Below are 17,207 nucleotides of genomic sequence, written 5' to 3' on the forward strand. Positions count from 1 at the left end.
AAAAACAAAATAGAAAAATCTGCATTGTTGGTCAGTAATTTAAGCCTCAATGCACGCAAATACGCACAAATACATAAAAAAAAAAATGTCTGCAAAAAGTAGATGCTCAACCAGGAGTATCGTGTGCAAGAGGCCAAATGCAAATATTCTCCCCTCCCAACACAAATCTTTGCCCCCCCCCCCCTCTCCCCAATCCTACCCTTCCAGCTAAAATCCCTCCCGAATTCTCTCTCCTATTCTTTATCCTAGTACAAATCTTTTCCCCAAATCCCCCCTCCAAGCACAAATCCCCCTCAATCCCCACTCCCAGCACAAATCCCCCTCAATCCCCACTCCCAGCACAAATCCCCCTCAATCCCCACTCCCAGCACAAATCCCCCTCAATCCCCACTCCCAGCACAAATCACCCCCCAATCCCCACTCCCAGCACAAATCACCCCCCAATCCCCACTCCCAGCACAAATCACCCCCCAATCCCCACTCCCAGGACAAATACCCCCCAATCCTCACTCCCAGCACAAATCTCCCTCAATCCCCACTCCCAGCACAAATCACCCCCCAATCCCCACTCCCAGGACAAATACCCCCCAATCCTCACTCCCAGCACAAATCACCCAACAATCCCCACTCCCAGCACAAATCCCCCCCAATCCCCACTCCCAGCACAAATAACCCCCCAATCCCCACTCCCAGCACAAATCTCCCCTCAATCCCCACTCCCAGCACAAATCCCCCCCAATCCCCACTCCCAGCACAAATCCCCCTCAATCCCCACTCCCAGCACAAATCCCCCTCAATCCCCACTCCCAGCACAAATCCCCCTCAATCCCCACTCCCAGCACAAATCCCCCTCAATCCCCACTCCCAGCACAAATCCCCCTCAATCCCCACTCCCAGCACAAATCTCCCTCAATCCCCACTCCCAGCACAAATCACCCTCAATCCCAACTCCCAGCACAAATAACCCCCCAATCCCCACTCCCAGCACAAATCTCCCCCCAATCCCCACTCCCAGCACAAATAACCCCCCAATCCCCACTCCCAGCACAAATCACCCCCCAATCCCCACTCCCAGCACAAATCACCCCCCAATCCCCACTCCCAGCACAAATAACCCCCCAATCCCCACTCCCAGCACAAATCTCCCCTCAATCCCCACTCCCAGCACAAATCCCCCCCAATCCCCACTCCCAGCACAAATCCCCCTCAATCCCCACTCCCAGCACAAATCCCCCTCAATCCCCACTCCCAGCACAAATCCCCCTCAATCCCCACTCCCAGCACAAATCCCCCTCAATCCCCACTCCCAGCACAAATCACCCCCCAATCCCAACTCCCAGCACAAATAACCCCCCAATCCCCACTCCCAGCACAAATCTCCCCCCAATCCCCACTCCCAGCACAAATCTCCCTCAATCCCCACTCCCAGCACAAATCTCTCTCAATCCCCACTCCCAGCACAAATCCCCCTCAATCCCCACTCCCAGCACAAATCACCCCCCAATCCCCACTCCCAGCACAAATCACACCCCAATCCCCACTCCCAGCACAAATCCCCCTCAATCCCCACTCCCAGCACAAATCCCCCTCAATCCCCACTCCCAGCACAAATCACCCCCCAATCCCAACTCCCAGCACAAATAACCCCCCAATCCCCACTAACAGCACAAATCACCCCCCAATCCCCACTCCCAGGACAAATACCCCCCAATCCTCACTCCCAGCACAAATCCCCCTCAATCCCCACTCCCAGCACAAATCACCCCCCAATCCCCACTCCCAGCACAAATCACCCCCCAATCCCCACTCCCAGGACAAATACCCCCCAATCCTCACTCCCAGCACACATAACCCCTCAATCCCCACTCCCAGCACAAATCTCCCTCAATCCCCACTCCCAGCACAAATCTCCCTCAATCCCCACTCCCAGCACAAATCTCTCTCAATCCCCACTCCCAGCACAAATCACCCCCCAATCCCCACTCCCAGGACAAATACCCCCCAATCCTCACTCCCAGCACACATAACCCCTCAATCCCCACTCCCAGGACAAATACCCCCCAATCCTCACTCCCAGCACAAATCTCCCTCAATCCCCACTCCCAGCACAAATCTCTCTCAATCCCCACTCCCAGCACAAATCACCCCCCAATCCCCACTCCCAGCACAAATCACCCCCCAATCCCCACTCCCAGCACAAATCACCCCCCCCATCCCCATTCCCAGCACAAATCTCTCTCAATCCCCACTCCCAGCACAAATCTCTCTCAATCCCCACTCCCAGCACAAATCACCCCCCAATCCCCACTCCCAGCACAAATCACCCCCCCCCATCCCCATTCCCAGCACAAATCTCTCTCAATCCCCACTCCCAGCACAAATCACCCCCCAATCCCCACTCCCAGCACAAATCACCCCCCAATCCCCACTCCCAGGACAAATACCCCCCAATCCTCACTCCCAGCACAAATCTCCCTCAATCCCCACTCCCAGCACAAATCACCCCCCAATCCCCACTCCCAGGACAAATACCCCCCAATCCTCACTCCCAGCACAAATCACCCAACAATCCCCACTCCCAGCACAAATCCCCCCCAATCCCCACTCCCAGCACAAATAACCCCCCAATCCCCACTCCCAGCACAAATCTCCCCTCAATCCCCACTCCCAGCACAAATCCCCCCCAATCCCCACTCCCAGCACAAATCCCCCTCAATCCCCACTCCCAGCACAAATCCCCCTCAATCCCCACTCCCAGCACAAATCCCCCTCAATCCCCACTCCCAGCACAAATCCCCCTCAATCCCCACTCCCAGCACAAATCCCCCTCAATCCCCACTCCCAGCACAAATCTCCCTCAATCCCCACTCCCAGCACAAATCACCCTCAATCCCAACTCCCAGCACAAATAACCCCCCAATCCCCACTCCCAGCACAAATCTCCCCCCAATCCCCACTCCCAGCACAAATAACCCCCCAATCCCCACTCCCAGCACAAATCACCCCCCAATCCCCACTCCCAGCACAAATCACCCCCCAATCCCCACTCCCAGCACAAATAACCCCCCAATCCCCACTCCCAGCACAAATCTCCCCTCAATCCCCACTCCCAGCACAAATCCCCCCCAATCCCCACTCCCAGCACAAATCCCCCTCAATCCCCACTCCCAGCACAAATCCCCCTCAATCCCCACTCCCAGCACAAATCCCCCTCAATCCCCACTCCCAGCACAAATCCCCCTCAATCCCCACTCCCAGCACAAATCACCCCCCAATCCCAACTCCCAGCACAAATAACCCCCCAATCCCCACTCCCAGCACAAATCTCCCCCCAATCCCCACTCCCAGCACAAATCTCCCTCAATCCCCACTCCCAGCACAAATCTCTCTCAATCCCCACTCCCAGCACAAATCCCCCTCAATCCCCACTCCCAGCACAAATCACCCCCCAATCCCCACTCCCAGCACAAATCACACCCCAATCCCCACTCCCAGCACAAATCCCCCTCAATCCCCACTCCCAGCACAAATCCCCCTCAATCCCCACTCCCAGCACAAATCACCCCCCAATCCCAACTCCCAGCACAAATAACCCCCCAATCCCCACTAACAGCACAAATCACCCCCCAATCCCCACTCCCAGGACAAATACCCCCCAATCCTCACTCCCAGCACAAATCCCCCTCAATCCCCACTCCCAGCACAAATCACCCCCCAATCCCCACTCCCAGCACAAATCACCCCCCAATCCCCACTCCCAGGACAAATACCCCCCAATCCTCACTCCCAGCACACATAACCCCTCAATCCCCACTCCCAGCACAAATCTCCCTCAATCCCCACTCCCAGCACAAATCTCCCTCAATCCCCACTCCCAGCACAAATCTCTCTCAATCCCCACTCCCAGCACAAATCACCCCCCAATCCCCACTCCCAGGACAAATACCCCCCAATCCTCACTCCCAGCACACATAACCCCTCAATCCCCACTCCCAGGACAAATACCCCCCAATCCTCACTCCCAGCACAAATCTCCCTCAATCCCCACTCCCAGCACAAATCTCTCTCAATCCCCACTCCCAGCACAAATCACCCCCCAATCCCCACTCCCAGCACAAATCACCCCCCAATCCCCACTCCCAGCACAAATCACCCCCCCCATCCCCATTCCCAGCACAAATCTCTCTCAATCCCCACTCCCAGCACAAATCTCTCTCAATCCCCACTCCCAGCACAAATCACCCCCCAATCCCCACTCCCAGCACAAATCACCCCCCCCCCCATCCCCATTCCCAGCACAAATCTCTCTCAATCCCCACTCCCAGCACAAATCTCTCTCAATCCCCACTCCCAGCACAAATCACCCCCCCAATCCCCACTCCCAGCACAAATCACCCCCCCAATCCCCACTCCCAGCACAAATCACCCCCCAATCCCCACTCCCAGCACAAATCTCTCTTAATCCCCACTCCCAGCACAAATCTCTCTCAATCCCCACTCCCAGCACAAATCACCCCCCCCCCCCAATCCCCACTCCCAGCACAAATCACCCCCCCCAATCCCCACTCCCAGCACAAATCACCCCCCCCCCAATCCCCACTCCCAGCACAAATCACCCCCCAATCCCCACTCCCAGGACAAATACCCCCAATCCTCACTCCCAGCACACATAACCCCCTCAATCCCCACTCCCAGCACAAATCTCCCTCAATCCCCACTCCCAGCACAAATCTCTCTCAATCCCCACTCCCAGCACAAATCTCTCTCAATCCCCACTCCCAGCACAAATCACCCCCCAATCCCCACTCCCAGCACAAATCACCCCCCAATCCCCACTCCCAGCACAAATCTCTCTTAATCCCCACTCCCAGCACAAATCTCTCTCAATCCCCACTCCCAGCACAAATCACCCCCCCCCCCAATCCCCACTCCCAGCACAAATCACCCCCCCAATCCCCACTCCCAGCACAAATCACCCCCCCCCCAATCCCCACTCCCAGCACAAATCTCTCTTAATCCCCACTCCCAGCACAAATCTCTCTCAATCCCCACTCCCAGCACAAATCACCCCCCCAATCCCCACTCCCAGCACAAATCACCCCTCCAAATCCCCACTCCCAGCACAAATCACCCCCCAATCCCCACTCCCAGCACAAATCACCCCCCAATCCCCACTCCCAGGACAAATACCCCCCAATCCTCACTCCCAGCACACATAACCCCTCAATCCCCACTCCCAGCACAAATCCCCCTCAATCCCCACTCCCAGCACAAATCTCTCTCAATCCCCACTCCCAGCACAAATCACCCCCCAATCCCCACTCCCAGCACAAATCACCCCCCAATCCCCACTCCCAGGACAAATACCCCCCAATCCTCACTCCCAGCACAAATCTCCCTCAATCCCCACTCCCAGCACAAATCTCTCTCAATCCCCACTCCCAGCACAAATCTCTCTCAATCCCCACTCCCAGCACAAATCACCCCCCAATCCCCACTCCCAGCACAAATCACCCCCCCCCCCCCAATCCCCACTCCCAGCACAAATCTCTCTCAATGCCCACTCCCAGCACAAATCTCTCTCAATCCCCACTCCCAGCACAAATCTCTCTCAATCCCCACTCCCAGCACAAATCACCCCCCCAATCCCCACTCCCAGCACAAATCACCCCCCCCAATCCCCACTCCCAGCACAAATCACCCCCCAATCCCCACTCCCAGCACAAATCTCTCTTAATCCCCACTCCCAGCACAAATCTCTCTCAATCCCCACTCCCAGCACAAATCACCCCCCCAATCCCCACTCCCAGCACAAATCACCCCCCCAATCCCCACTCCCAGCGCAAATCACCCCCCCCCCAATCCCCACTCCCAGCACAAATCTCTCTTAATCCCCACTCCCAGCACAAATCTCTCTCAATCCCCACTCCCAGCACAAGTCCTCCTCAATCCCCACTCCCAGCACAAATCACCCCCCAATTTTTCCTCCCAACACAAATCCCACCCCATTTCCCCCTCCTAGCCCAAATGCCCCTCAAACCCTTTGCCAGCATAAATCCCCCCCCCCCAATCCCTCCACAAATCCACAACCCCCTGCCAGTTAACTTTCTCAGCTCAAATTCTTCCTCCCTATCCAATTGCCCCTCAGCACAAACATTCCCCCCAATCCCCCCTCCTGGCTCAAATCTCCCAAACCCTCCTACTAGCACATATCCCCCCTTATTCCTCCTTCTAGCAAATATTCCCCCCAAATTCCCATTATACTTCCCAGCTCAGTTTGCTGCCAACCCCCCCTCCTGCACAAACATCCCATGGTACAATTTTCTTGTAAGCTGGACACCCCCCTCAACCTACGGGGGGGGGGGGGGGTCAGTACAAAGTCAGGAGGTGGTGCACTGTGTTGTGCTCTCTTCTCTTGTCAGAACAATACTGGTCCATGCAGCACATAGACAGGATTGCTCTTAGATTGCATCGGACTGTATACAGACAGTTTGATTACCGCCCCCTACCTGCGGGCTGCTCATTTCCCGGCCACATGAAATGTGGGTAGTGGGTGGCAATCAAACTGTGTGCGTGTGTTTGTGTGTGTGTACACAGTCTAAGAGCGATCCTGTCTTATGTGCTGCAGGAACCTGCATTGTTCTGACAAGCGGGAGAGCATAACACAGCGCACCTCCTCCAGCTCACTACTCTCCACCACTTGGCCTCTCACTGCTCTAGGAGTCTGGGTGGGCAGCACCTAAACCCCCCCCCCCCCCCAGAATGCGACCATGTCTGTATCTATCCCTCCAGCAGTTGAAATCCAGTGGGAGGGAGAGGGGCAGAAACCGGCTTTTAGCTGCTGGAGGGAGAGATACACAGGGCATCCTTCTGCATTTGTCCTCCCCCACCCCACCACCAATCCTCCCGTTGTCTGGGACCCCCCTTTGTGCCTGGGCCCCCTACAGGAGTACTGGTAGTACCCCCCCCCCTGATGGCGGCCCTGCACCAGACTGACATCCAGTGCATCAAATGCATTTTGATATTTGCAGAACTCCTCCCAAAAGATAGCCCACTGCTTGCATTAGGACTGAGGGCTGTTGAGAAGAGTACTGAGGCAGGGTGCTGTGATGTTTTTCAGGAAGTTATGTATAGAACCCTGCTGGCCCCTCCCACCAGCCATGATCTGCCAGCATTGCATAGAAAAGCACAGAGACCCAGTAATGATATCACTGGGTATAAAATAAGGTAAAAAATTAAAACAGAAATGTTTTATTTAAAAAGGTCATTTGTATGTTGATAAGGGGGGGGGGGGGGGAGAAAGGAACTAAATATAAGCAATTTTAGTAAATTAGAAGAGGCTACACAACCCTGCAGGACTGGAGTGAAGGTCGGAGTCTATTCTTACGGTGTATTGGGGTGCTATTCACAATGAATGTCACTACAGCCCACCCTCCGCAACCAATATGAACACCACACTGATAACCATTTCTTTTTTTTCCTACAACAGGGACAGACACTGAGAAAAGGTGCAGAAAAGGATGATTGAGGCGGATAAGGAATAATATTAGGGTAAGGATAAGGATGATCTCAAAGAAAGAAAACCAAACATGCTTACTTATCTGCATTTGTCACCAGGTAGACTTCACTGAAGAGCTGTCTCCTGAACCAGAAAGAAGAAAATGTGAATTAGAACTAATTGGGTGACATTAGGCCTGGTTCATACTAGTAAGATTTCTGATGTTTCTTGAGTCACAAAGAATCGCATGACAATAAAAATCACATTGTTTATAATGGTGCCTGTTCACATCAATGCGACTCACCACGGAGGGATTTTGGAAGAGATTCCTGCACTACTTGGGTGCGAATTCAGTGCGATTTTGGCCTGATGGACCTCAATGTAAATGCAAAGAAACCGCATGTACATGGGATTTAATATTTTTATCCCTCTACCTTCCTTCCAGGCAAATATTGGGTCCCTCAGAGGTAGTAGTAGTGGTAGTGGTAGTAGTCCTTGACTACTAGGCATAAAATCGCATCCAAAAACACACAAGAAAAATTGCAAAAAAAGTCACACTACTTGATTGCACCTAAAATCGGATCAAACTTGCATTGCAGCAGTGTTTAGTTTGCTCTGTTGATAATGTATCAAACCATTGGAAGGCTTTTTGACTCCTTTAGTCTTCTCTCTATACCCGGTATGGTTAGATTACCATGTTGGGTTCCAAGCCCTACTCTATAGAAGCCGTGGTTTCCATACACTGCACTGATGATGTAAAAGTAAAAGAAAAAAAAAACCTGAAACAGCTGTAAATAGGAAAACAAATTCTGTATGCGGTTTGGAAAAATGGCTCTATAATATAAGGATAGATTTGTACTATACAACAGCAGTTCCCGATGTGCATCTGGTTGTTGGGATGCAAAGGAATGATTTACACGGCTCAGCCCACTGTCCTGCAATAAGTCTGCTCTCTCACCAGACCATTCATTTTATCAACAATCTTCTTATAAGATTTGTGCATATAACATATTTTGTGCATGCTTTTTCCCTGTAAAAGCCACCATTGTGTAGACACCCAAAATCCCTGGGACTTCTGCTCCGTGCCGCCATCTTGGATGTGATGTCAGCAGACTCAGAGCTGTCACACAAGTAACAATATATAGTATTTCCCTTCATTCCTCCCCTGACAGCTACATGAAAGGTTATGCAGGGAGTGGAGGGGAGGGGCAGAGGAGCAGGGTCAGCACAGACAGTAATTAGACACTCCTAGAAGAGGAGAGGGTGTTGGCAATAATTCAGACTCGCATTTCAGATATCTGGGAGCACTCAATGAGACACAGAGACGGCAGGTACGATGTCACAGAATGCTCATTTTATTCAAACAAAGAAAAACTTTTTACAAAGAAAAATGGGAAGTCCCTTTTCAGTATATTATACATAGAATTGATACACAAATAATAGTTTCAACAGTTTACCATTATGTGCTTCAAGTCACGCATTTGCATGTACGCTAATTAAAATAAGGCATAGTTAAAATTGGTATTACATCAGACTTGTTCTAAGGGTTAAGATAAGGCATAATTGGTTACTTCAAACAAGCTTGCTCTAAGGGTCAGTTTGACCACAAAGCCTAACGTCCTGGAAACTTTCAGGGACATTTACTTAGATAGGCTTTTTTAATTAAACTGAGTCTAGGATTTTAGTAGCAAGATGGAATTGAAGGAACAAAATGGAGGATAGATATTCCTTCAGAGGGCTATGACATGAAAGGAGGGAGGGGGGTCATACTAAGGAATTGACTCTTCCTGGAGTAGTCACAATTTCTAAAAAAGGTAATAAAACTTGGCAGCGCTCTAATATATCATAAAAATATATGTGCCCTTATATCATGTAAACTTCATGTACACGTAGTACAAAAGAAAGTGACTTTCAATTGATGATTTGTACAATCTTTAAATAAATACATGGAAAGCAATCTCAATTTCTACCGTCTGTGTAAACAACACAATTTAACCACTTTACCTCCGGCCACTGTGCCTCTACTGCGGCACAGTGGCTGTTCCCGTCCAGCGACGTAGACCTACGTCGCTGGACTCCTCCCCCTGTAGGCGGTGCTCGCGCGCCGCCGGAGGCGCGCTCCCGCTGTTTTCATTCACAGCGGGAGTCGGGCCAGGGGAGGAGCGGCGGCGATCGCCGCCGCTCTTCCCCGATCGTTGGGGGAATCTAGTTCGGAGATCCGCCCGCCTGTGTAAACAGAGCGGGCGGATCTCCTAAGTGACAGGGAGTGACAGATCGGAGTGTTCAGCATAGCTGAACATCCGATCTGTCCCTGACTCACTCAGTCACCTCCCCCCCCCCACATGTTAGTAAGCACCAGGCATACATTAACCCCTCCCTCTCCAATAAAATTAACCCCTTCCCTGCCAGTGTCATTTTTACAGTAACAGTGCATATATATAGCACTGATTACTGCAGTAATGTCACTGGTACCCCCAAAAGTATCAAAAATGTCAGTCAAGGGTCCGATCTGTCCGCCGCAATGTCGCAGTCCCGCAAAAAAAAAAAAAAAAATCGCAGATCGCCGCCATTACTCGTTAAAAAAAAAAACACCAAAAATGACAGAAATCTTTCCCTTAGTTAGTAAACGCAATAACTTTTGCGCAAACCAATCAAAATATGCTTATTGTGATTTTTTTTTTACCAAACATAGGTAGCAGAAAACAAATTGGCCAAAAATTTAAAAAAAATTTGATTTTTACATATTTTTTGGGAGGAGTTTCATATAAAAAAAATGTTAAAAATATTGTTATTTTTTCAAAATAAACAATTTTTTTGTTTATAGCGCAAAAAGTAAAAATCGCACAGGTGATCAAATACCACCAAAAGAAAGCTCTATTTGTGGGGAAAAAAGGACGTAAATTTCGTTTGGGTACGGCGTCGCACGACCGCGCAATTGTCAGTTAAAGTCGCACATCGCCGAATCGCAAAAAGTGGCCTGGACGTAAGACAGCAAAATCCTCCGGTGGTAAAGTGGTTAAACTGCTTATCCAGTGCAACAAGGCAAAATAAAGTGCATTCAAACAAAATATCCTGGGTCCTTTTCCTTCTTCAGGGATTCACAAAAAGTGCCAAACAGTGCTCAGACAAAATAAGATCAAAGTGTTTCAGTGCTCACACCCCAGTGGTTTTGATGACTCAGCAGAGATTAATGACCTTCTAACAAGAGAAAGATCTAACACCGCTTACGATCAGTATTCACAAACCAGTAGGAAAGCCTTCTAATCAACCTGCATTGTTTCTATCTCCCATATCAGGACCATGTAAAAACATACAAATCACACAGAGGGGGGCTTCGTCACGTAATATCTTAAAGCGGAGTTCCAGCCTCAGGGGTGAAATTTTGATAAAAATACCCCCGGGACAGTTAGGGCTAGTACATTCCACAATGGATAGCCTCTGAACTGTTCCGGGTCGCACTTACCTTTTAGAAGAAATACTTACCTTGGAAATTTCTTCTCCAGTGCTGCCATCTCAGGTGTGGGCAGCTGAAGCCAGCGCGTCCTCTTCTGCGTCCTCTTCGGTGACGTCACACCGGCCCCGCTCGTCACTTCCAGTGCGGGCGCGTCATCCCTGCACAGCTGGCATGCCCAGAAGCTGTTTAGCAGGGAATGCCACGCCTGCACCAGAAGTGACGAGCGGGGCCAGAACAGGCGCATTGAGTCATCGCAAGCCGGAAGTGACGGCGCGGGCCGCGGCCGCAGAGGGAGGAAGTGGAAGGAAGGTGAGTATATTTTCTTCTATAACAAGGTAAGTGAACAAAAAAAAATAAAAAATCGGGAGCATCCATTTTTTTTCAGGTGACACTCAGCAAGCGGATGGCCCAAAATCGATTTTTAGGCCGGAACTCCGCTTTAAAGAGGTTGTAAACCTCCAAAAATAAATAAATAAATAAATAAAAACCAGAAAGACAAAAGGCATAATGAGCTAGCATGCATTGCATACTAGCTCATTATGAAATACTTACCTTAGAACGAAGCGCCAGCAGAGGCACCCGCACACCGCTGACACGGCCGACATGTTCACCCCTCTTCCTTTGGGGTTCGCGTCCTCCGGCCATCTGACTGGTCGGAGCTGCGATAAAGTCACTCCCACGCATGGGGCTCTGAACAGCACGGGCAGCCATTCCTTGAGAGCGCATGTGCCAATGATGTCACCGGCTGAATGCGAAGTAAATATCTCCTAAACAATGCATGTTAAGAAGATATTTACAGTACCTATAGGTAAGCCCAATCATAGGCTCACCTATAGGTAGAAGTTACAGAGGAAGCTTTACTTTCTCTTTAAGACTTTTTAAAAATAAATTAATAAATCAATTCTACTCACATGATACAGTGACACCTATTCTGGGCACCTGGAATAGAGCAGATCCATGTAAGACTTAAGCTGGCAATTCTGTGTACTCTAAAATCCAAAACTTTATTGGCTACATACTAAAACACAATTGTAACAAGTTAACGCGTTTCGGCTGTAACCGCCTTCCCCATAGCACATGTGTTTTGAGGAAGGCTGTTACAGCCGAAATGCATTATCTTGTTTTGAATAGGTTTTAGTATGTAGCCAATTAGGATTCAGATGGTGCAAACTACAATGAGTTGCCAGCTTGAATCTACCATGGATAGGATAGTCTGAGTCCGGGAGCATTATAGCCAGAGCATCAGTTCTCAGCCATTAGAAGCTGAATTTGCAATCGACTTTGGGTATTGTTTGTCTATTTAACTAGAATAGATTGCTTGCTCCTGTAGGGCGAGAACTGCCGCTCCACTTCTTGTGAGCTGACGTGCGTTCCACCGACCTGGAAAGTCAAAAACCGGAAGTGATGCAATGGGGAAAGGTTGGGACCTTAGGTGGAAGGATGACATATAATATAAGAGATGGTAATGTTGAGAGCAAACTTATTCAAGAAGCTCATCAACATGATAAAAAAATTACATACCTTATATACTCGAGTATAAGCTGACTTTTTCAGCATGTTTTTTTATGCTGAAAAAGCCCCCCTCGGCTTATTCTCGAGTCACGGTCTCGCTTACCTTTTAAAAATGGTGCCGCCCGGCGCCAACACATTACCGCGCATGCGCCATCTGCCCGGGAATAGCCGAACGTGTACGGGCTTTCCCGAGCATCGGTGGTGCATGCACGGTGATGTGTTAGCGCCGGGTGGCGCCATTTTTAAATGGAAGGTGCCTCACTGACAGGTGAGACTCCTCCGCAGCCCCTGTATTTCCTCATACAGTGCTGCGGCATGGTACAGGACATTCTCTTGTACCATGCCCGCAGCACTGCATCTCCTCTGCCATGCCTGTACCATCTCCTGTGCCATCACCTGTGCCATGCCTGTACCATCTCTTGTGCCATGCCTGTACCATCACCTGTGCCATGCCTGTACCATCACCTGTGCCATGCCAGTACCATCTCTTGTGCTACGCCCGTACCATGTCCTGTGCCATGCCTGTACCATCACCTGTGGCATGGCCGAACCATCACCTGTGGCATGCCTGTACCATCTCCTGTGCCATGCCTGAACCGTCTCCTGTACAATGCCTGTACCATTTCTTGTACCATGCCCACAGCCCTGCATCTCCTGTACCATGCCTGCAGCCCCTGTTTTGTGTCTCGTGTTGGTCCAGTTGGGTCCTGTAACGGCTGCATTTCCCACCCTAGGCTTATACTCGAGTCAATACATTTTCCCACTTTTTTGTAGTAAAATTAGGTGCCTCAGCTTATACTCAAGTATATACGGTAATTGAAAAATTCATCCCAGATAAATTTGTTTCCCTAGGCTTCAACTGGATCAGAACATACTGAACGTATGTGCGTTACAGATATCAACAAACAAGAACACGTGATAAACAAAAATATAGATACTCATAGTTGTAAGATAAGTTTGCATCAACAGGCTTGATGCATTTTGTGGACAGCACGCCACTTCTACAGGCGCTAATGAATGCCTATCTACAGAAAATGTTGAAAAATATATATATTATATATATATTATAAATAATATGATTAATAACAGTATAAAACAAAGGGGGCAAGGTAGGGCAAAAGGGATACCCTACCTCAAGGATCAACATATGGTGCTGCAAGCCTGGGGTGGTCTGTGGATGTCTACACGGGGAGCTGTGGGGGTATTGCCCGTGGGTGTCAAACACCACATGAGAGGACCTCCCGATAATTGAAGATATCTGTTGTGAACTATGTGCTAGAATATATAGCAATCCTAAATTGAGTCGGTAAGGAATATTATAATTAACGTGAAAAATATAATTATGATGAGTTCTGGCATGTGTAATGTAATTGCTAGTTACATCCCAAGGAAGGGAAAAAGAAAACCGGAAGTGACTTGACATGCAGTAACCACGTTCCAGTGCATTTAGTCCCAAACAGATTCTCCTGAGGATGTTGGTTTAGGACATATTGTGCGGGGCCTGGTTACTGCACGTGACGTCAATTCCTTTTGTGGCTTTCTGAATTGGTGGGCCGCACACCGACTCTCAAGAGAGCAGTGTGAAGGGGTGGCGCTCCCCCAACAGGAGATAGCAATCTATTTTAGGTCCCCGGAATAGGTGGCACTGTATCATGGGAGTTGAATTTGTTTATTAACTTTTTTAATGAAGTCTTATGGTTTTACAGTACACAACGAAGTCCCCCTCTGTGTGATTTGTATGTTTTTACATGGTCCTGGAATGAGAGAAAGAAACTTAGGCAATGTAGGTGGATTAGAAGGCTTTCCTGCAGGCTTATGAATACTGATCTTAGGCTCAGTTAGGCTACTTACAACCAGAGATGAATGAACTTCCAACAAGAGAAAGGTCTTTCATCTCTGGTTGGGAGTAGCCTAACTGGAGCCAGTGAGCTAAACTAATTTGTGTATTTTTCATTACTCAGGACAAAAAAGGTGTTAGAAATCCCAGCACCACTCAGATTTGTTTTTATAATAAGTTTTATTTAAATGGGTTTCATCATTGAGATATAAAGTAGCATTCCGTATTCATAGAGAGATATAAGAGTTGCTGGCGAGGAGCATTGTAAATGCCACTTGCCTCTCACACCAGATTGCCATGTGACGTGGGCTCTGTGTATATTTAACCACTTAAGCCCCGGAGGATTTTCCTGCTAAAAGACCAGGGGGTATTTTGCGATTCGGCACTGCGTGAATTTAACGGACAATTGCGCGGTCGTGCGACGCTGTACCTAAACGAATTTGACGTCCTTTTTTTCCCACAAACAGAGCTTTCTTTTGGTGGTATTTGATCACCTGTGCGATTTTTACTTTTTGCGCTATAAACAAAAAAAGAGCGTAAATTTTGCAAAAATAGCAATATTTTTCACATTTTTTATATGAAATTCCCCAAAAAAAATGTAAAAATCAAAATTTTTTAACATTTTCGGCCAATTTGTTTTATGCTACCTATGTTTGGTAAAAAAAAATTGCAAAAAGCGTATTTTTATTGGTTTGCGCAAAAGTTATCGCGTTTACTAACAAAGGGAAAGATTTTTGTCATTTTTGTTGTTTTTTTTTTTAACGCGTAATGGCGGCGATCTGTGATTTTTTTTGCGGTACTGCGACATTGCGGCGGACAGATCGGACCCTTGACTGACATTTTTGACACTTTTGGGGTTACCAGTGACATTTCTACAGTAATCAGTGCTATATATATGCACTGTTACTGTAAAAATACACTGGTAGTGAAGGGGTTAACTTTATTTGGGAGGGAGGGGCTGTGTGTGTCCCTAGGGGCGTGCTTTCTACTGTGATTGGCTGTGGCTTGAGCTGTAAGGACACTGATCAACGGATCTACATAGTAGATCCGTGTGATGAGTGTCTTTACACAGAGGAGAATGACAGGTGGCTTGTTTACACAAGCCGCCTGACTTTCTCCCTCTCCCCCGCCGATCGCCGAGTGACCTGCGGACATCGGGTCCGCCAGTCACACGCGCGGGGGGGTCCGTGACCGCGCGGGAGCGCGCCTCCGCGGGCGCACGCTCGCTCCCCAGACCCTCCCAGGCTAGTGACGTTAATTAACGTCACTCTGCCTGGCAGGGGCTGACCGCCGCAGTAAATCTACTTGCGGCGGTCGGCAAGCGGTTAATGGTTTCATTATGCCCACTGTTAATTTATCATGATCCTCTCAAAGATACTTATGTACTTTCCATGATGAGCATCCACATTAGACCTCGTTACCATCACTTCCACAGGTGCCCTGACATCTGGCACTGTCCAGATTTGTATAGAAGGGGGGCCGAGATTCTACTTGGTGAGATGAGCAGTAAAGAAAAAAAAAAAGAGCTGGTCTACTGAAATTGGTCAGCATTGCTGTCAATAAACCAGTCGCCATCTATTCAAGTCAATTTCATTTTTAATTTTTTGTTTACATTTATAAAAATTTATAAAAATAAAAAACGCCTGTAATCTGCCCAAAAAGAAGCTCATGTACTTTGAGCGTTGGGCGTTTTGCTTAAAACGTCAAAAACACTCAGATGTGAACAGGGGCCATTGAAATGAATAGGATTTGTCTTGTTGGGCTTTTTTTGAGCTGATCCTAGAGCAGAAAAACGCCCCAAAAGGCCTACATGTGAACTTAGCCTTATTAGTGTTCCTTTCAAACTATTCCATTCTAATTCAAAAATTAGTGCAGATCAGGGAGGGGGATGAGTCACTCTAAACTAGGATTCCCCCCCAGAGGTTACTTGAGCTGAGGCTGATTGACCTCCCATCTGATGGTGCCTACAGAACCCTATTTCCAAATGTCACTTGACAGAGCCAGTTTCATGAGATGATGTTCCTAGTTGTTTGCAAGGGTGACATTCTGATTATCCTTGTAAAAGATGAATTCTTTAAAGTGTTACTAAACCCAGGAGCCTGCATTCACTATATCTGGTCTCCCACAGTACACCGAACATGGAAATGTAATAGTTTTAGTAAATATAAACTGCTAAATACCTTTTCTCATCAGCAGTATATAGCAGTTTTGTGACTTCCATCAGTGGCTGGTTAAAGCTTGTAGGAGGGGTTTTCATTCTCATCTGACTGTCCCATGAGGCTGCAGGACCCCTGACTCTCTGTCTGGACAGTGCTGATTGGCCCTGTGCTGATCACATGCACTCTCCCTAGAAAAAAATAACTCTCTTGCAATACACACCAAATAGGGATCTGAAAATGATTTCAAGAGTTTATTATGGGCATTCCATTCTGTCATTCCTTAGTAGGTCCCAAAATTTTGAGAAAAGCTGCTCTAACCTAATTAGCTGTCTAATACTTTATTGGAAAAGCAGTTAAGAGTATCTTGTTTGATGTGTGAATAAGCTTACACAGCTCCACCTGGTGAATAGAAATTCTAACTACCATAATGCTAACAATAATCAATTGTGGTTTTTGGTGAACTTCAATTCTTGCTTCCATCTTTTCATCTGGCCTTGTCTTTTGCCATTTTAATGCTCTCCTTTACATCACCACTGCCTGTCGCTTCCTGGGTGTCATCCGCCCACCATGATCTTCTTCCTTTCTTTATCTTGCTCTCTTCCACAATCTTGCATAGCCCCTCTTCAGCTGAATGTATTTTTTTTTTCCAAACAATTGCTATTTTCTCCGCAATATTTCTTCCAACAAATGTGTTTTTTCTTCATTGTCTCTTTGCAGCACCTCTTCATTCCTAACCATGTCTAATAA

At 48.4% G+C, this 17,207-nt stretch overlaps 1 protein-coding gene across 2 annotated transcripts in view; it reads right to left on the bottom strand.

The window, feature by feature from the left end:
* The window catches only part of LOC309568513 (uncharacterized protein), an 81,861-nt gene that overhangs the window by 52,312 nt on the left and 12,342 nt on the right, over nt 1-17,207 (bottom strand). For both annotated transcript variants that reach the window (XM_082274193.1, XM_082274192.1), the window contains one exon: nt 7,598-7,642. In XM_082274193.1, the coding sequence (XP_082130319.1) occupies nt 7,598-7,642 (45 nt within the window). The remainder of the gene's footprint in view (nt 1-7,597; nt 7,643-17,207) is intronic.

The sequence above is a fragment of the Pelophylax lessonae genome, assembly GCF_965119305.1.
Source record: "Pelophylax lessonae genome assembly, chromosome: 12".
Taxonomy (NCBI): domain Eukaryota; kingdom Metazoa; phylum Chordata; class Amphibia; order Anura; family Ranidae; genus Pelophylax; species Pelophylax lessonae.